Raw genomic sequence first — 21,860 nt, forward strand, 5'->3', positions numbered from 1 at the left:
GCCATTGCCCGGTACACATTTGCCCGCTATATCCTACACTGATGTTTTTTTAAGGTCAAGTGCCATTGCCCGGTATACATTTGCCCGGTATACCCTGCACTGATGTTTTTTTAAGGTTCAGTGCCACTGCCCGGTATACATTTGCCCGGTATACCCTACACTGATGTTTTTTAAGGTCAAGTGCCACTGCCCGGTATACATTTGCCCGGTATACCCTACACTGATGTTTTTTAAAGTAAAGTGCCACTGCCCGGTATACATTTGCCTGGTATACCCTACACTGATGTTTTTTTAATGTCAAGTGCCATTTCTCGGTATATATTTGCCCGATACTCCGAACACTGATGTTTGTTCTAATCTATCGTCAGTAAGTATAAAAATATCGAATAAATGTAATTATATCCACGAATAAATTAATATCAAATCGGATGTAATAAATATTTCGGACATTCACCAAAGCGCCTAATTTGATTGTCAGCATTCACCGGTGAAAGTCAACAACCACCGATTTCGGTCATTCACAGTAACATGCACATCATTTACCTAATAACCTCATCAGGACGATTATTTCATACTTTGCCTAAATAGCATCCGGCATTTCAAAAATTAAAAATAATTGGTTTTGTTGGCGATGATCTCGTAAGGCGATAAAGTACCATGCATAGTACAGGTAAGGAAGATATTAACCTCGAAGGAAAAGTGGATGAATAACCCAAGGAACCATTTCTATAGTTTACTCTCAATTGTTTATCTGCATTTTTATTGAGAAAAAGCCTCTGCAGAAAGTAAAATTACTAAATTTCATTTTTGGGGAGTTTTTCTTAGTATTATAATCATTGCTCGTAAGCATGATTCCTTGCAATCATATATGACATTTACTTATAAATACGATAACTGTTGTAATTGTAAAATATGATGAAAGGTAATCCCAAAATAATTGCGTGTAATTAATTATATTTGTATACGATTGTGATTGAATTTTCAAATTAAGAATAGCAAAAGTTAATAAATTAAATTTGTGAGTAAAAATATTTTTCGATAAGCATTGGTATCTGGAGAAGGAAAACATCAAATTGTTGTCAAACATAGCAAGTAATCATATGTGTGATGAATGAAGTATAAAACCACCGCTTCGTGTTTATCTTTTCTTGTTTACAATTATTTGATGTATTTGTTTATAGTTAATTTGCTAACATTGTTTATCTTCACTTAAATTCGTAAATGTGGCATTCCAAGAATGATCTAATTTAATAATGATCTAATAGGTTGTTTTAACCGATAGGGGAAGACAATCAGCAAAATAAGCAACTCTTATTATTTATTGTTAATTAATATATTATGGATAGTAGTAGTTATATCACATCCACTGAATAACTAATAAATCAATAGGGTGGTCAAAATTTTCTGAATTATTTATGGTGTAAAAAGAGTTTGCAACAAAATTTTGGAAAATTAAAAAGGAATAATAATTATGAAAATTTCGATGAACTAAGTTCGTTTTTGTATGTAAATAAAATGAATAACTTTGTTTGAGAATTTTTTAATGTCTCTCTATAGTAATAATGCCATTTATGAGTTGCTCGAGTGTTAAAATTTCAATATAAAATTCAAAAATTGGGATACGTGGGGCAGGTACTTCATATCTACCAGCATGTTAAATTTAATACCCGTAAGTTCCATCGAATTTGCCTTCCATCTGATATTAATCCAAATAATTTAGACAGGGTGGAAGTTTGGGCTGATTAATGCTAAGTTCACTTTTTGCAGATTTCGCCATAACCCGAAATTATCTTTTTTACCGAAATAAGAAACTTTTGCACACTGTTATAAAATTCGTTTAGCCGAAGATAATTCAATGTTTAAGCTAGTATTAATAATTATTAGTTATTTTGTATTATTTTATTAGTAATAGGCCTAAAAATTTATTAACCTATATTATTCTTTAATTTATTTAGAATAATTTATTGTTGAAACGTTATTGTTTCTCCTTAACACTAGATTGCTCGAGGAAGTCATTTTGACTGCTTTTTAATTTCAATAAAAAAACAATGATTACGACACAATTTCTTAGAATTTTGTGACCTTTTGTACAACATATAATTTTTTTAGTGATAATATTTACTAATAACTTGTTATATAACTGTAAATAATATTTAAAAAAATTAAAAATTAATTTGAAACAAATTTCTTTACACATTAGTTATTCTTTCACAATTCAGTCATTTTGACTGATTTTGGACAATACAGTCTCTGGCTTTAAAGACAGAAAAGTGGCGTTTGAATAGCAAAGCTAAAAATGACATTTGCATCACTAATTTGGCTTTGTCCAGATGCTGACGTTACGTATCCAAATTACGGCTCATTTAATTAAATTTCTTTAAGTTGTGACTTTAGTTGTGACTGTGTGATTCATAAGTCCTTAGATTCAAAGAAGGAAAGTGCTAAAAGAAAAGGATATTTTTAAGCAATAAATAATATTATTTTTTAATTATAAATTGCTCTTCAAACACATATGATGTAATCAAATTCAAGTTTTACTAAATAAGGTGAAGAATAAATAAATTATAGAGAATAATTAAAAAAGAAGTAAATTAAGATTATCCCACATTTCAAGGCATATATAATTATATATTCGATACATCTATCAAGATTACGACCAGTCATTTTTGTTAAACATAATATTTGCCATCAGAATAATTAATCGTTTAAACACAGTTTAGAAAAAATGAGCTAATAGTTCCATTAATCATTATAAAACCTTCCTTAAAGACTGTATTCAAACTGAAAAAAGCTGCATGGAAACATAGGTTAATGCTCATATTTTTCACAGCCCGAAAGCTCATATTTTCCCCCTCTCATTATTTTTCTTTCTCAATCTTATGATTAAATATTTTATTAACATTAGATAGTGATCTGAAATTGTTATTATGAGATTTAATCAATAGTATATTATTAATGATTTGATTGCATTTCTAGTGTTTATATTGCCTTTTTTTAAAAAATATGATACAATATTGTATTTATAGTGCATTTAAAATATTGTTAAAGGAAATAAATGTGATTCAAACGTCAATTAAATTAGTGACTGCAAACAAAATTAAGTTATTATTTAAACTTTTGCTTCCTAATGATTTTTCTAGATTAAACCGTAACAAAATTCTAAATTTTTCAGAATTTTCCTCTGAACCTAACGATGAAGAATTTTCAAACAAACTACAAGAAATTTGCAATACTTTCAATTTTTCGGAATTAATTAAAATTACAGACATTCTAAGTATTTCCAGTGAGGGAAATAAAAACGAAATTGCAAAACATATTTTAACTTGTTTATCGGATTTTGATAACTTAAAAAATTCTATAGTAATGGAAAATCCCTCTGAAGATGAGGATGAAACTAATCAGTTTCCTTGTAAACAAACTCAAACTGATTTTGAATCACATTTACCAATTAGAACTTGTGTAACTCAATTTACACAAGTTAGTTTAAATACTAAGAAAAAAAATTCAAAATAAAGAATAATGCTTTTAAAAACCACGTTCTTGTAGTGGAGAATAATAATTGAAAAAAAATTTGAAAAACGAAAAACGTGGGGTGCATGAAATACATAACAGTAATGTTATATTAGTGTGTGTATGTGTGCTCTTGAGAATATGTGTATGTATATCTGTAATTGTAATTGTATCTGAATGTGGAATATGTTTATGTGTATGCATATGTATGTGAATGTATATGTGGCTGTGCATGTGTATGAGTAAGAAAATGTGTATATGTATGTGTATATGTACTGTTATGTATTTCATGCACCCCACGTTTTTCGTTTTTCAATTTTTTTTAAAATTATTATTCTCCACTACAAGAACGTGGTTTTTAAAAATATTATTTTTTATTTTTAATTCTTTTATTTTGAATTTTTTTATTTTAAATTATAATTTTTTTAATTTTTATTTTATATTTTTTAAAAATTATTACTTTTCCATTATTATTCTTCACTACAAAAAACGTGGTTCTTAAAAATATATATTTTTATTTAGATTATTTTTCTTAGTCAAGAGTAGTCAAGACTACTACAAGACCACTACTAAAATAATAGAACTTTCATTTTAAATTAGGGATAAAACTATGCTGATGACAACCAAAACAATCTGGAAATGAATGAGGAAAAACTAGATCCTACCACGTGATTTTTCAGCCAATAAAAATACTCCGATAATAAAAATCTTTTCATCTGACATGTAATACAAATTTGAAATAATGGAATCGACAACAAAAGACAATCTCGAAAATAAATTTTTTAAAAATTTTAATTTTATTTTACTTTATGTCTTTTTTCTCTTCATTTTCATGCATTGTCATCCAATTCTGAACTATGTGCCAAATTTGAAGCTTGTAGCTAGTCGGGAAGTTAGTTTAAAATCGATTACAAAATTCCACCCGGACAGACATACACGAAGGCAAGTTTATATAAACGTGGTAATAATAATAATAATATATGTTGATAAAGAAATACAAACTCATGTTTATACGTATAAAGATATGACATCCTATAGTCAAAATTCTAGTAATGATATAAAGAATAGAGAATCAGAAACAAAATTAATAGTAAATTTTTCGGATATTGAAGCAGTTAGTCCTATATTTAAAGGAGAAAAACACGAAAATATTAATTCTTGGTTTGAAAATTTCGAAACTCTTGCTACTTTATTTCAATTGTCTGATATACAAAAATTTTTATTTGCGAAAAGATGTTTGAAGGATAAAGCATTAACTTTAATTAGAAGTGAAACTCATTTAAATTCTTATGAAAAATTAAAAAATCTTTTGCTTGAAGAATTTGGACTTGGAATATATATATATATATATATATATATATATATATATATATATATATATATATATATATATATATATATATATATATATATATATATATATATATATATATATATATATATATATATATATATATATATATTAGAAAAGCATTATAGTGATAATACCAAATGTATTAAAAATATCTATAGTTATTTCTTTTTAGTTTCCATTTTTCAAAACTTTGCGTTAGGGCAGGGCAATCATGCTACTTTATCCTTTTCGGATTTCGTCAGTTAAAACAATTATGAAATTAAATTTCAAAAGATCTAAAAGCATACAAATGCAGGATATTAAATTATAGTTCCAAACTTTCTTAATAAACAAATTTATTGATTCGGGTTTTCCGTAGTTGTTCTAAAAATTGTAACCCGCTTTTTAGGTAAAATTAATAATGTGAAGACATTTTTAGAAAAGCATTATGTTTCCAATTAAATGCAATCATCATAAGTTCAAGAACAAAAACGAAAATATAATTAAACTAAATTTCTAAAAGATCATAGAGGAAATGAAAATAAAAAATGTAATCCTAATTCCAAGTTTGCGAGGGTAGAAGGCTCTAAAGAGTCGATTTCAATATCACTTTTTTCAATCCACTTTTTTAAAGAATTTTCTTCAAGATCTTTATCTCTATTAAGACATTGAATATCAACATTTCCTATAAGCTAATAAAAATAAAAACAATTATACTGCCAATCACTTACTTCCGCTGTTACTCTTTTTTAGCAAATTTTGTACCCATCTGTTATGAGGAATTTGTGAAATGACAATATTTTTGAAAGGAAGTGGGCGATCTGAACAATCGAATGAGTCAATGTTATCTGACAATCATAAACTTCGTTCGAAATGACGATCAATAATTACTTTTTGTTTACAATGGGACACTATTTATTTTAAAAAATCTTTTTTTTCCTCTTCTCTTTAAATTATTGAAGTTAAATTTTGCTGAATTCTATTTCGTAAGAGACTGTGGGCGTTTCGAACAGCTATTTTGAATACATTTTATCTTGTATCAAATGATGCCAACAGTCTAACGAATTCAGGTTTTTGTCGATAAGGGTAGAATAAAATCGTGTTTAGATTTGATAAAGTAAAAAGTGAGCTCTAATTCGAGAGGATAATCAAACATGGGACGCATTCCTAATGCTAGATAATACTCAAGATATAGCTTTTCTGATGACACGTAAAAATGTTTCCAAGTTATTTTAAAAAATAAAAGGTAATGTTTGATTAGAAAGTTTGCTGTTTATTGACGGAATGTTTACCATAAATTTCGTTTTTTCTTTCTTCCTTTTTAAACGGCGCAGTTGCGTTAATGACGTCACTGCTAGTCCCCGCTTAGCTTAAAACCTTCTGCTAGGCCAGTGTTTCCCAAAGTGTGGTACGCGTACCCCCAGGGGTACGGGAACAGTTTAGCGGTGGTACGCGTTCTTATGCAAAATATGTTGCAACAAACGAAAATTTTAAAAGTTTTTATTTAAAATTAAAGTTAGTCATGAAAATTAACGATTACGTATTTTTCTATTGGCTATTTTTTGCAGAATTATACAAATACATTTAAATTCCAAAATTTTATCTAAGTTATAAACAAATTTCGCTAAGCATTTAAATAATTTCGTTTTATTTTATTTATATCTGATTTGTTAAGAAAAGTACTTTAATTTCTATCAGCTCAATTTTATTTCCTGAATTTTTGTTTTTTTTAAAAAAAAACAGAGTCAATTGGCTTTTCCGTTAAAAATAGTAACATGCTCTGCAAACCCCGTCAGATATTCTTTTTTCAAGTTCTATAAACTATTTAATGAATGCCGTTAATATATTTTTAAAGACGTCATTACATAATAGTGGTAGATCCACCCATTTACAAATGATGTTTAATAAAACCTAGCCTTTTTGGTATGCGGGTCTACATAGCATACTCCCTTTTTACTTGAAACATAATCAAAACTGAAGGGGAGGTTTGGGTAAAAACTTATTTCCTCTCTATTAAAAATTATGTAATCTCAGTAATAATCTCAGTTTTAATGTTATTATGTATTATAATTATGCATAGGTTTTTCACTTTCTGTTAAATCATAAGTTGTCAGTAAAGATCATTTGTACGTAATTTTTACAATTTTTTTTTTAATGTGTCTTGATTCTTTTGCTGTCGAACTAATTCAAAAGCTTATTGTCAAATATTGTACATATTTTTGAAAAAAAAAATTTTTTGACGCACCCACTAATCGCCTCGCGTGGCCATCCGATTCACTTTGCAAATGTATCTTTTGGTTGAGCCAGAGCTTGACTATGGCAGGGGCACAGGGGGTAGTTGCCCAGACCCCCAAATCGAATAGAAGGTTTATTTTACGTGTTCTTCTTTATTAAACTTTTTTTTAAAAACAAAATATCAGCACAGTGTAAAATCCGTCAGATTTATGTTAGCTTCTTCATTAACCTATCGTATGAACACAATCTATATTTCGTAAATCCGTGGCTTTCTAGGGCGGAATTGAGCTAACTTTTCTCAATGAGGATGGACAAATTTGGCCAATCAAAAGCCTATATTTTTACATATCGCAAAATGCGATATGTTTGCAAAAATACATGCTTCTGGTTAGCCTAATTGAACTCTCGTAATTACGAAAATTTAGCTGAATTCCGCCCTAATGTCAGGAGGGGGGACTTTATAGCTAATTTAGGTTATAGTCAATTTTCTTGGTATCTATAATGAGAAGAAAAATTAAAATACCTCCATAAAGTTCGATTCTTCATGACTGAAGTAGTGCGGCAGAGGGCCCCCCCTCAGTGAAATTTTTGCCCCGGGCCCCAATTAGGCTACGTCGGGCCCTGGATTGAGCCTTTCTCCCGTCACAGAATTACTCAAGGTGCTGGACACTTTTATACCAAAAATCTCTTTTCATATTCATCATCTTTCTTATTTTTAAATGTGGGGGTGCTGTGGTAATAAAGTAAGCAAATACAATGATATCGCGAACTCGTGATACTATTTTAACTGAAAACGTTCTAGCGAGTCGAATAAAGAAAAAAGTGTTTAAGTTTAAATCAGGGAGTCATTAAAAAAAAAAAAAAACTCAGATTGATACATGCTTCTCACCTCTCACAGATAAAAATTTTATGTTCCTTTTTAATGGGTCCTTACTTATTTTTTTTTTTTTTTTTTGCAAATAAATTAATTTTATTTATAAACAGTTTGATAATTATTTCCTCTCTCCCTAACACCAGCTAACCTTTCCATAGTTTGTTTGCAATTTGACATTCTGAAAAAAATATTCAGTGTGCTAATTATTTCATAAGATGCTCCTAATGCATATTTTATATTTCTCTCGTTTAGGCTGTTTCATTTTTTTAAAAATGAAACTCTGAGATTTTAGTAGGAAACCCTTTCATTTGCATTCCTACGCAACAAAAGCATCTTTTCCTCGCTCTAAACTGCTCCTTTGAAAACAGCAATCTACCATAATAAGGAAATGAGATGGGACCCTAATAGGACATCTTTAAAAACGACTTGAAAAAAATTTAGAGCGGGGAGGACGTGGCAGAGGTTTCTCTAATGGAGTATAATGGGATCATCATTGTGACAAGGAGAAGAAAAAAAAAGACACGCGTATAAATTAATTTAGTTTACAAATAGGTGGCAAACTGAAGAAACCATGAAAGTATGCCTGCCAACTTTAAACGTTTCATTTGATGTACTTTATCGTAGAATTCTATTATCGCAATTATTTTGTAATTAGCCGATGTTTCGAAAGGAACTAAAAATTCTTTTTTTTTTAAAAAAAAAAACTCTAATTTATACTAAAAGTCACAGGCTAATAGATGTGGAGGTTAGTGTCCCCTCATCTATGTTTTTTTTTAAAATTTTATGTTGAATTTTTTATCATTATTCAAATTGTTGAATCTGTATGTATTCACATATTTGCAAACTAACATTGATAAAAATGTATACAACCATAATTGCTATTATTAAGATTGTTAAGAAATTGTTTTTTCTTTTCAATAAATAAAAAATCCATTTTTTTATACATATATATTAGAGAACAATTACATTTATTACGAAAGCTTAATGCTATTTATTTGGTCTGCTACTTATTATTGTGACCAATATTTCACCTTAGCTTCTTCTTCTGTATAATTATGTATTTTGTTTTGTTTTATAGAGTGTCTTTATCAAGGGAAATATTATGATGTGGGTCACGTGATTAAAATCAATTGCAACAAATGGTATGTAAGTTAAAAAAAATTTTAGAAATCCGTTATTACTTTTATTTGAAGAAATATTTTTACTTTTGCTTTGTTCGTTTTTTTTCTAGAAAGTAAAAGTACATTTTTTTTTCTATTATACTTCAGAAGTGTTTGCAGATAACGTACGAGTTCCGATAAAAAAGAAAGCGTTAAAAAGCAATTTTGATGTCAACGAGGATGCGATCAAACGAGAGAGCACAGTTGATGTTAAAACGGGTTCTTCGTTCGAATGTTAAAAGCTTTCTTTTAATATTAAACTTATTCAAACGTGATAATGTACTCATTTATATATATAAAAAATTCTAATGGTGCATATTCAAAATGAAATTTTAAAGCTCTTAACTTAGCGAATAAAAATTATAAAATTCTCTCAAAAATAAGGAACTTAAAAAATATTATTTTGCTTAAAACAAACTGTATTTCAAATAGAGGAAGAACTTATTTTTAAATGTTCTCAAAAGTTTCCTTAAATGTTCCTTCTTTACCTTGTTTGACAGATGTCATTTGAGAAGTTTTTTTTTCTTCTAGTGGTAGTTCAATTCATATAATAATTTTAGAGATCGTTCATAATTAGAATGCGGCAATGAAGAAGTTATTATGATAATTATTTTCACTCATTCAGAAACATTGTCTTCTTACCCAGACTTGATTTTCAGAAGGTTTTACTTGTTATAATTACCCTCAACGGTGGCATAAAGTTGAGGCCTGGAGATCTGATTGTCCATAAAAATTAACTATCTATTAAAATGGAATCAGGTCCAACTGTAGCTTAGAGAAGTGAACATATATCTTCAAGGCATTACCCTTATGTCTCAAACCAAATCGTCTTTCCCAAAGCTAGTCGGCTAGAAGCCTGCAGTTATTCAACTAGAACCCTGCCTACACCATCAAGCCTCGATTGTTATACAGGATTGATTTTTCGAGTAATTCCCTGCAGGTAATTCCCTGCAGATAAGGTTTATAATTTTGGATGGAGGGAAACAAAAACCTTCCAAGAACCGAAAAATAGAGGCAAATGGGTGGTCTTTACAGGCTTCTTATTGAATGGCTCCACAGCAATCCATGCTTTTTAGAAAGACACTTTGCCTGGTTTGAGCATAGGTGTGAAGTCTTAATGTTTGCTTCTAAGTGGCTCAGTTTACCCTAATCTCGTCACAATGGATGACAACGCGTGGCCTCCTTACGCCGCCTGATGGTCACTACTTTTTAGGAAAATGAAAGTATTCACTGGATGGATTAGTTAGCCAGGCTTCCAGACCTCAACCCTATAGACCAGGGGTGGCGAACCTTTATACACCAACGTGCCATTTTTTCTAAAAAATTTCTTAATGAGGTCATAGACGTGCCGTTAAATAATTTTGACTTCGTGATTATTGGGAAAATAATAATACTAAATACTATCAACTCAAAAAACTCGTTATTTACATTGAAAAAAAAAAACATTTTGCCATGTCTTAAAACAACTAAAAGTAACATCAGTGTGACTTCTGTTGCTGCAGATTCGATGACAAATAACTTATATTAGGTTGTAAGATGTTAGTTTAAGCAGAACTGTTAATTTTTTTGCTAGTTATTTATTGTTAGCTTGCTTTTTATGGTTATTAATTGTTTTTTTAGCATTAATTTCTTTATTAATAATTGCTTATTATTATTTTTTTTGCGAATTTTAATTTATCATAATGTAATAACATTTGTGTAATAACAATTCATAGTGTAATAACAATTGTGATCGGTGGCGTGCCCAAAATATTGTGTCTCGTGCCATAAATGGTACGCGTGCCATTGGTTCGCCATCCCTGCTATAGACTATAGCTGTGAGAGAGAGAGAGCAATATTAAATCGCCATCCCCCTCTGAAAATTAAATGGCTAGGAAACATAGCTGCATCAGTTTTTAAACTCTTTGACCACATGAAATCAATTTGTGAAACCTATATAAAACGGGGTCATAGCATGCATCTCTCTTTCATTGCTGGTATCAGTAACCGCTATTTCATAATTTCTGATTGCAATGAATGTTACGCATGAACATGCAAGTGCATTATAATTATTTAATTGTTAGTTTGTTACTGTTATATTAACCTATGTTTACGTTTTATTTCATTAACACCCGCTTAGTTGATTTGGAAATAGTTGACACAATCTGAAAATTCTCTTAATATTGAACACGAGCGTGTTAATGAAAAATGTTAAATGCATGTAGTAACCTTTAAAATAAGAGCTTATCATGTCCTTTTTTAAAACAATGGAAGGTAATATTATTTAATTGTATCCATTTACTTTTAATTGGGTCCAATACGAAGAATAACTCTTTTTGTTAGTCAGTGAACCTTTTAATTCAGGAGTTAACATTAAATGGCTGGACTTATGAAAACTTCAAAAAAAAAAAAAATAATAATAATAATAAATAAATAAATAAAAAATATAATTTTAAAAAGTAAGACGGAAAAGAAAATCTAGTAGTAAAACCATTTCATTCATTCTTTGAAGGAGAAACAAAAACTTTTAAACATGCCGAAAACAAACTAAAATGAAATAATGTTTAGTCCAGTTCATAGTTTTTTTTTTTTGTCTTAATCTATATGAGCTTTCAACCTTGATCGAAAAGAACCATCTGGGGAGCAACCCCTCTGAAACTGCAGGTCCTTTGAAGCTAACATCCGGACTGGTACACATAATAAGTTCCTATAGGTATCAGCTAAAAATTGTTTTATTTTGGTATTGCTCAGAGCATATAAATATTTTGAGCACTTTTATTCTGGTTTCTCTCTAAATTTATTTCTTGCAATATATCCAAATGTGTGTTCAAAAAGGTCTTGTCGAGTTGTGTTCTCCGAGTAACCCTTTCTACCCTCCATTCATTAACTACAAAAGAGTGGGTGTTCTAGTTATCTTAACACGACTCACTTAATTAATTTATGGGTATGACTATTCAACTGCGCCAACAACAATTTAAAAAAATAATCACTCCATGGCAGACAAAGTTTTCATTTGAACTTTTGCAAGTTTTAAAATGAAATCTTTCCCACGGAGAGAAACAATAAGTGTTAACTACTGTACAATTATGCAATAGGCTGGTGCTTAATCAAAGAAAAGTGGAAACTTATGGGACCTACAGGGACCGAACAAAAATATCGAAACAACCTTTCTTAGAGCTGCAACTCATTGACAGTTGACAAAAACATTTATATATAAAAAAACCTTTTCAGTTTCGAATTTTTTAAAACGGAGAGGAAAAACTAATATTAAAAAGCATTTAATAATCTTAATCATAAAAAAAAAGGATCACTTAATAGAGTAATAAATAGTCCTTCATACAGTGACACATATACGATAATGGAAGAGACACTTTTAGTTCTTATTATTTTTTGAATTTCTCAAGAGGACTATTTTATAAATCATGCGATTTTTCATATTTTCCAACAAAGCTTAAAGCAAGCTTTCAGGGGTATTAGGGACCGACAATAAAATACGAAAGAAAACAACTATTTTTGAACACCCTAGGCCAGGAAATAAGCTTATAACTTAAATAGATTATTTTGGTTATTTTTTTGCAATGCCTGCATAAAACATTGAAATTAAATATTTATGGTAAATTATTACATTAGATTATTATTACATTACATTTTTATTAAAAAAAACCCTAATTTTTTTTGTCTTATGTGTTTTTGGTTATAACTTTAAAAATATTCCGTAAAATTAAACAACATTTTTCGAGCAATTTAAAATTGATTACAAACATTTTGAATTTTATTTTATTATGCTTAAAAACATAATTTTTCTCTGTGGTCAACTCTCACAAAAGAGTTTAAATTACCTTTAATGCTATTTAACCTCTTCAGTGAAATTTCAATACGTAACTTAATAGTAAAGAAAATTTTCTGAAAAAGTTTTTGTTTTCTTGGCAACTTATAGAAGTATAAAGGGTCGAGAGAGTTTATGAAAATCATTTCATTCGAAATATGTCCTCAAATATGGTTATTTTAACACGGGTTGGATAGGAATAGCAGACTCAACATAAAACATTTTTTCATTACTAAAATAAATGTTAGTGCATAAATAAATCATTTGAAATATTTTGCAGCACATGTCAACAGAAAGAAGCGGCGGAATTCGATTTTGTTTGTGAACAGAATGTTTGTCTTGTGAGGCCGGAATTGATAACAGCCATCAACGACGCTAGACAAGGGTAATTATGCAATGCTTATCCCAATTATTTCGGTAATCATTTTATAATGTAATCTAGGCTTCTGTATAATGACAAGGAGCATGGCCCTCTTAATGCTATAGTAGATGCAGTCATTTCCAACAAAAGATTTTTCTTTATTTATGATTGTAAAATTTTTTTTTACAAAAAAGTAACATTTATTTATTAAGTTTTGAGAAAATATGAAATACAGAGACGCCAACTACTCCGCTTTCTGCACAAGGGAGCAAGTTGGTATCTCTCTGAAAAGAATGTATGGATATGCTTTTAAATATTCATTGGCTGCAGCGTCCTTTTAGAAATAAAATGGTAGTAGAGCTTACATTTGCCCTTTTCATAATATTTAGGTCGACTTTCGGATGAAACAGCAAATCAAAACGGCAATAATTTAAGTGATTATGTTTAGTACAAAAACTGGTGTGTTACTAAAACATTTTATCATCAAAGATAAATTAGCTTACACTTTTTTTAGTTTTGATGCGATGTCTCATTTTAAGAGTAGAAACTTGTAGAGAGACTGTTAAACACTTCATTGGAAATGTAAAACTTTTTTTTCTTTTTTAACTGAATAAAATTTTTTCATCCCCCATTTCCTAAAAGCATTTCAATTACTAACTGTAAATTTCTATATAATATACGGAATGTAATAGTTACACAGTCATTTAAATAAATTATTTTATAACAATTCCTTATTTAAAATTTAATGCATCTTATGACAGATATAAAAAAGGTACTTATAGTCTTACCGTTTCGTTCATTCTCTTTGGGCAGAAAAGTAGCATTGTTTATAATATCGTCTGTACCAATTCATTAGCACATTTGAGGTTCAAACCATTAAGATTGAGTCCTAAAACGTGAAGATAAAAAGTCATTCAGTTTTTTTTCTTCTTTCTGTGGCGCACTGTACACTGTTTGCACTAAGTGGATATTTCTTCTTGTAACAGTTTTTAAAAAGCTCCGTGCCATGGCTTCAGATCCTAATAAATATTTTTTATTATAAGGGTATGCAAAAAACTATAGTGTTTCTACAAAATAAATTTTGATAATGAAACACTTGTGTTACCACTTTAGGCAAAGGAAACTGTCCTTCTAAAAGGACGCTAGACATGAAACAGGGCTAAACATAAGAGGAAGAACTGGACACAAAAATATTTCCTTCATGGCTGGGTTTCGCGTGGAATTAAAGAATCGTTTCTTGTTTTGAACCTTTTACACTTCGAGTACTTTAAAATGCTGTTTAATTTATTTAACATATACAAAGGTGAACTTACCCATGTAAAATTCGGATCGATCAAAATGAGCGTTGGAAGATAAAACTCTTTTGGATTTTCAATGCCACTTTTATTAAGAGAGCATTCTAATAGAAATATTGGAATGTTTCGAGCACTGTGCGAAGCGTGGGCTAGAATTCCGACGGAACCCTGAACTGTTCTATCTGTCCTTCTACCTTGACAAAGGTTTATAAGCCTAAATTGAGCACACAATGTATGTCATTTGAATAAAGCAATTCTTCGCAGTCACTTTCAATAGTAAATTGAAACAAATAAGCTAGTAAAAATTTGAGATCGCTTCATTGATTTTTGCTATTTCACCACTTTATACATCCCCTGAGGCATCCGAGGAATGTAAAAGGTTAATGACAAACTATTTACTTTTCTCGCATTAAAAAAAAAGTGCTATATATGATAAATAACTGTTTAAAAAAACTATTGTTTGTCATTGATGTTTTAGCTTTCCCCAAAACAAGTAATACTATCATAATAATATTTTCCTCCGTATTGATGCTTTTAGTATGAGTTGAGCACAAATGGGTTATTGTTTAGCAACCACTTAATTTATAGAGTAGATCTTTTCTTGATATTTCTCTCATAATGTATTTCTAGGTGATTTTTATATGACAGTGATAATCAGTACGAAAATATAAAAAGTGGTAAAAAAGTATGATTTTTGCATTCATTTTAATTCTTACAGGATGTAATTAATATTATCTTTTGGAATAAATGTTGGGAATAAGTCTTCTGATTGATATTATTTGTAAAAAGTTTCTTGTTTCAGATGGCGAGCGAGTAATTACAGTTTCTTTTACGGCAAAACATTGGAAGAAGGAATGAAGCATCGATTAGGTACATTCAAGCCATCCAGAACGGTTTGTTTATTCATAAACATTTCGTAATTTAATTTATTTCACAAATAATTAAAAACATTTTAATGTTAAAATAAATTTTATTGTTGCATATTATACAAATGCAAATCGAAACTGCCTCCATAGCAAATAATGACAAAATATTTTACTAAATTAAAATCCGGTAGCATCGTGAAGATAAATAAAATCTTGTTTTATATATATAACTATCATTTCAATCTTTGTTCACCCTGTAAGTTGAACTGAAAAAAAATATTTCATAGCATAAATATGTAATGAAGAATGAATTGTATATTTAGGCGTACATTTTTTAAAAGTGAAACTGTTTCACTACCACTTAATTTTCTTTTAAGAACTAAATGAACTCAGCATGCTATCTGCAAGTGCTAAGGAAAAAAGAAATGGGAATAAGTAACTTTTTTTAAGATTAATTTTAGAGCGAAATAAGAAAGCGTGATTAATTTCCTTGTTTTAGCATAATATTTAATTAATTAAAAAATATGCAATGTTAAACTAAGCCATACATTCATAATTTAAAAATTAAGTCAAGCTGTGCCCGCCCCCCACAAAAAAAAAAAAAAAAAAACGAAATATCCTGACTAATTTTTGATCTAATGATGGGATATTCAAATAGTAGGAATCTCATAGTAATTTTCATGCCTTTTTTTTCAGGTTAGGATTTTTTACCCTCAAAATGGTAGCCGCATTCTGGGAAATATCGTTTTAATAGTTTGGTCGAGATTGCGGTCCGACCATTTGGACCGCTCTCAAGAGTTGGACCCCTTTATGCTAATTTTACTTTTTACGTATTTCCCCATATCTCTAAACTTTTTAAAGCGAACTGAAAAATTTTGCACACCATTACAAAATTCGTTTATTCAAAGATAATTCCATACAAAATTTTTTTTTAATAACTACTTATTACTTTATTTATACGAAACATTTTTGATCCGTAACTTATACAAATGTTTAGCATTATTTTAAATGGTGAAATTTTGTAAGGCAAAATCTGAAATTTGAACAAAATCGGTTGAATAGCTTCTGAGAAATATGCTACTTTATTAAAATTCGATTTCCAACATTTTTAAGGTCACCCCCTTAAGAGATTTAGTCCAAGTAGGTGAAGATCCGATCACGAAATCAAGAGTTATTCAAGTGCCCCTTTGTTATACCGCATTGTACATGATCCTTACTGGACAATATTATCAACAAAATGGGTCGAATAGTTTCTGAGAAATTAAATTTTAAAAAAGTCAGATACTTAAAATTCGATTTCTCAGGATCTATTTGATCGATTTTACTCAAATTTTGCAATATAACAGTCCATTCTTCAAAATGATATAAAAAATTTTATACCTTACAATACAAAATATTTTCTACCATTCTTAAATAGAATAATAATAAATATTTACTAAAAATTATTTTTTGCATGGAACTATCTTTGGAAAAAAAAATTGTATAAAAAGTGTGTAAAAAGTTTTCAATTCGCTTCTTGAGATGTAACGAAATACGCATAAAGTAAAATTAACATTAAGGGATCTAAACTTTAGATTGCTCACCTCATCAAACTATCGGAACCCTATTTCTCAGATTGCGGCTGCTCCCTACATATTGGGGGGTCAGAAATCCCAATCCGTTGAAAAAATGGCATGTTTAGTCCGAGAAAGTGCGTTTCTATGTCTGATATTATAGCGTAAAATATCGTCAGCACTAATTAGTGAGCATATTTGAGGTCACCCCGCCGAACCATTAAGAATAAAATCTAGAACGTGAAGATCTGATCATTAGATCAAAAGTTATTCCAGGTGGTCCGTTTTTTCTTCTTTTTTGCGCACTGTACTAACTTTTTTCACCAAGTGTTTTTCATATATAAACCAATTTTCTATTTGGGTACTAATAGGCTAAGAATTAAAAATTTCATTGCATGTTTAAAGGTGCAGCAATTCTATACGTGGCAATAGTAGGTTAGAAAAACTTGCAAAGGGTATCCAAATGCATTCAACCTATTAATGCATGACCTACAGTGCACATGTATTAAACAGATTAAGATCGAGATCTAGAACGTGAAAATCCGATGATTAGGGATCGAAAATTATTCAGGGTTTTTTTCCTCCTCCTGCGCGCTGTTCACACGAAAGTTAACAAGACCATTCTTTATTTTTGGATCATCGACAGTAAACATAAGTTTTTGCAAGCATCTAAAATTTATTTCTCTTTTTTTTTTCCTTTTTCACTAACACAAGATGAATAAGGTTTATATCGTATTCAATATATTTGTGTTTCGATTTTCATTTAGCTCCTTTGGTTCGTTTTGTAGATGTGCAAAACATATTATGGTAGTCAATTTGACGGGTTCGGAACACTATAATAAGCCGTATTTTCAAATTATTCAGGGGAACAAGATCGTTTTTTTTTTCTTTGGTGAAAAAAGCAGCTTTTTCTATGAAAGGAATAAGATGTTTTTGTGTATCGTGCTGTTATCTAATGTAAGTTTCGGAAACGCGTGAAGTAATTATCTTGAAACAATACTTAGGAACAATTTGATGTCAAAATTTCAGAAGAGTGGATAATCCGGACACTCCAACTACTACACGGATGCTCCGCTTTCCGCATAAGTTTTAATAAATTGGTAGCGAATGAAATAGTAAAAACTTGTAGGATAATTAGGCCCACTCTTTATAAGATGAGTCACTACGAGAAAACTGCTATAATGTTGCATTTCATATGATACTTCGAATTTTTGACATGTAGTGGTGGAAATATTACTAAACTAAAAATAACTTAAATTTTGTTACCACTAGAAAAAATCTTTTTAAAAAGCGGAGCAAATTGGCATCTCTGCTACTATCGAATTTCAACAGTTGCAAGGTTATAATGCATTCATATTTTATATGTTTTAATATTTTTAGTGGCGACATACTTCTTAAAAATAAAGTTCTATATGTCTTTTGAACTTAGTTATTAATTTTCGTAAATAAACTACCTCTGGAAACACCTTTTTAATAACTCAAAATTCCTCATAAGTTGTGTAATTCACTTCATTTCAAAAACAAATGAATGAAAGATAACAAAAATGTTAGTATTGAAGGGATTTAAGTTGCCCCTATTCCTATTATTTAACAGGTAATGGATATGACAGAAATACATCAAATACCGAATGGACCGTTACCGCCTGCTTTTGATTCACGACAGAAGTGGAGAAACATGATCACACCCATTCGTGATCAAGGAGACTGCGCATCCTCTTGGGCATTCTCAACAACAGGTAAAGCCTTACATCACATTCATTCATTTTTATGCACATTATGTGAATGACTAAAACCATTTGAACTCAAATTCACTGAAAGCAAAAAACGATTGCTGGTAGAATAATCAGAAATTGCTATGGAACACAAATGACTCGCTAATGCGTAAAAGTTGTTCACTAAAATGTCGGACCAAATTATTAAGGTATTTTAGTAGTTATTAAGGTATGAGTAACTGAACACAAATGGCTCTCTTATGAGGTTGTTTTGAGGCATAGGCCATTTTTCCCTAGCCTACATTCATAACTATTTTAGTTAAAAAGCAAATTATGAAAGGAATAGTTTTATATACAAAAACAACGGGTTTCTGCCTAAAATATTCAAGTGGTCGTAAACAGTTCAAATGAAAAGTTCTCTGACTTTGTGACCTACGTTTAAATATATTTCATTTCGTATGTATTTGAATGGAAGGATTACTGGAGTGATCAGGAATGTTATATAATAAATATAGTAGAACCAGAAACATGTTTCATAATTACCTGATTAAAATCTTTATTTCCTTCCAAAATATATAAATAGCAAATAACAGTCGACATGTATCAAAAGCTTCAAAAGTAGGCTCCCATTTCCAAGACTTGCCAGGCGGGAATGATAAGAAACAAAAGTGATTTGTTAAGGTGTCAATGAAAAAATAAAGGTGAGAAACAAAGCTAAAAAAACTACAGTAGCCGAGAAAGGAAAAAAAAAAGAAAGATGAAAAACCACAGTGAGGGTAAAGTTGCAGGTGCTTTGGATAGCTGGTGAGGATCGTTAACAAGGGAATCAGCATTCATATGTGAATAAAACAAGATTCCTGGGCATCAAGATGAGCTGATGTGATTGGGGTGGAAATAACTTTGTCGAAAGTGAATTTATGTTCAAGCAGCTGTTGATGATTTCTCGAATTCTTGATAACGGGCACTTAGCTCTAAATAATAAAAATTTTGCTACTACTTAAATTATCTTGTCATCTCACTGGAGGTCAATATAGAGTATTATCCAATTGCACACAAGGAGGATCAATGGAGGAAAATTGAGTCTAGCCAACTTTTCACTGCGATTTAAAGTAGAAAGAGAAAATATCGCCGTCAAAGCAATAATATACAACTATTTAAAAATACCACTTCTTTAAAACTCGATTTCTTAGGTACTATTCTGCCAATTACATTCAAATTTGTCCTGCAGTGGACTGATCGTTAAGACACGGTTCCCAGCAGATCACCGAAGTCAAGCATCACAGGCTGCGGTCAGTGTGCGGGTGGGTGACCACTTGGATCAGTCTGCGTAGGGACCGAGGGTGTGCGGTATTAGTCCTCGTTAAACTGTGCTACCGTAAAGTGCTCGACTTCGCGCGCAGGTCGTCGGGCTACCGAAGCGGGGGTGCCATCCCCTCCGCAGAGGATCAAAATTGGATGGTATGTCTTCGGATCATCCTCCGGGATGTTTCCCAGACCGTCGCCAATAGCCCATTGTGCAGCTCTAGTGCGACGTAAATTAACAACAACAACATTCAAATTTGTCTTTTAAAATTACCTTCTTTATAATGATATAAAATGACCTTATTCAAAATTTTTTACACTTTTGTTAAATATATAAATAATCATTAAAAATTATTATTTTTTCTTCAAATTAACGTTACTATAAATTAACGAATTTTTTAACTGAGTGACAAAATTTTTCAATTTGCTTAAAGTAAAATTAACATTAAGGGGTTCGAACTTTCAACATCTCTCCTGACCAAACTATTGGGACCCTTCTTCCCAGATTACGGCTACCCCTCCCATATTTTAAGGGTCACGAATTCAAATCCGTCTAAAAAAGGACATTAATAAAAATTACGCCTTAACGACTGATTTCGTAACTTAAAATATAGTCTGCACTTACTAAATTAGCATATCCAAACCATTAAGATTGAGTATTAGCACATGAAAATCCGATCATTTGATCAAAAGTTCTAATGAGCTACTTAAAAAGTTCTTTATACTACATCTGTTAATATTTTGATAATGGTTTATATTTTTCGTGAAAATAGTGTCGTAGTCTATATAATACTTTAGAACTGAAAGTTTATGCCCTCTTAGTTGCTGCTCGAAACCTTTTTTCGGCAAAGTGAAAATATCTGAGACACATTAAAAATAATGTGTTAAAAAGTGATATTCTAAATTGCGCAATCATAAATTTATTTTTAATAGGCAACATATTGCATTCATTTAGTATACTTAATAATATTATAATAGACAAATTAAAATATTTCTATAAAAAAAATATATAAAATCGAAACTTCTTGTCATTCATTTCAACTTATTGCAGCTTTGGCCTCCGACCGCCTTGCAATTGAGTCCCTAGGAATGGAGAGGAAGGAGTTATCGCCCCAGCACTTAATATCGTGTCAAAAACGAGGGCAGAGGGCCTGTAGTGGAGGTCACCTAGATAAAGCTTGGTATTTTCTGAGAAAGAAAGGGTATGTATTAAATGTCCTATTTCATATATGTTAGTTCATAAACAAATTTGCTAACACTCTTTAAATTTTGAAAATTTGGAAGCAATTCTGTCAGTACCATCGATTCATAAAGGGTGTTTGAACTGAACACAATAATCTTTACTGTGTATTACTTTGCGCCTTACATTATGAATACAAATAGCAGAGTTGGACAAAAATGTAATCGATTACATTTTTTGATTACAGTAATCAATTACTTGTAATCGTGATTACAATTTTGATTACAGCAGTAATCATGATCACATAGTCGATTACAGTAATCAATTACTTGTAATCGTGATTACAACTTTCAAAAAATTTTGATTACAGCTGTAATCATGATTACAATTTTGATTACAGTAATCAATTACTTGTAATCATGATTCTAAGTAATTGCGATTACAAGTAATCACAACGAAAACGATTAATTATGATTACAAGTAATCAAAATATATGATTACATGTAATCTAAATACACGATTACAAGACTATTGTATTCTTATAAATGATTATATTTTACAGTATATAGTATAATGTATTTTATATTAATTAATTTTGCACGTATTTACATGTACTGCATTTTGTACGTATTTGTATATGTACAAATGAATGTAACTAAAATGTATGTACATAT

At 30.2% G+C, this 21,860-nt stretch overlaps 2 protein-coding genes across 3 annotated transcripts in view; one reads left to right on the forward strand and one right to left on the reverse strand.

Moving 5' to 3' along the window:
• The window catches only part of LOC107438845 (histone-lysine N-methyltransferase SMYD3), an 83,220-nt gene extending 77,555 nt beyond the window's left edge, over window positions 1-5,665 (reverse strand). The window contains exon 1 of the mRNA XM_043046438.3: window positions 5,575-5,665. The gene's annotated coding sequence lies outside the window, so the exon portion shown is untranslated. The remainder of the gene's footprint in view (window positions 1-5,574) is intronic.
• Window positions 1-21,860, forward strand: part of LOC107438844 (tubulointerstitial nephritis antigen-like) — a 59,776-nt gene that overhangs the window by 25,389 nt on the left and 12,527 nt on the right. For both annotated transcript variants that reach the window (XM_016051229.5, XM_016051228.5), the window contains exons 2-6: window positions 9,031-9,094; window positions 13,198-13,302; window positions 15,376-15,466; window positions 18,587-18,728; window positions 21,058-21,208. In XM_016051229.5, the coding sequence (XP_015906715.1) occupies window positions 9,031-9,094; window positions 13,198-13,302; window positions 15,376-15,466; window positions 18,587-18,728; window positions 21,058-21,208 (553 nt within the window). The remainder of the gene's footprint in view (window positions 1-9,030; window positions 9,095-13,197; window positions 13,303-15,375; window positions 15,467-18,586; window positions 18,729-21,057; window positions 21,209-21,860) is intronic.

This window comes from Parasteatoda tepidariorum, chromosome 1 (assembly GCF_982258835.1).
Source record: "Parasteatoda tepidariorum strain Cologne lab strain chromosome 1, Ptep-v5.0, whole genome shotgun sequence".
NCBI classification, from domain to species: domain Eukaryota; kingdom Metazoa; phylum Arthropoda; class Arachnida; order Araneae; family Theridiidae; genus Parasteatoda; species Parasteatoda tepidariorum.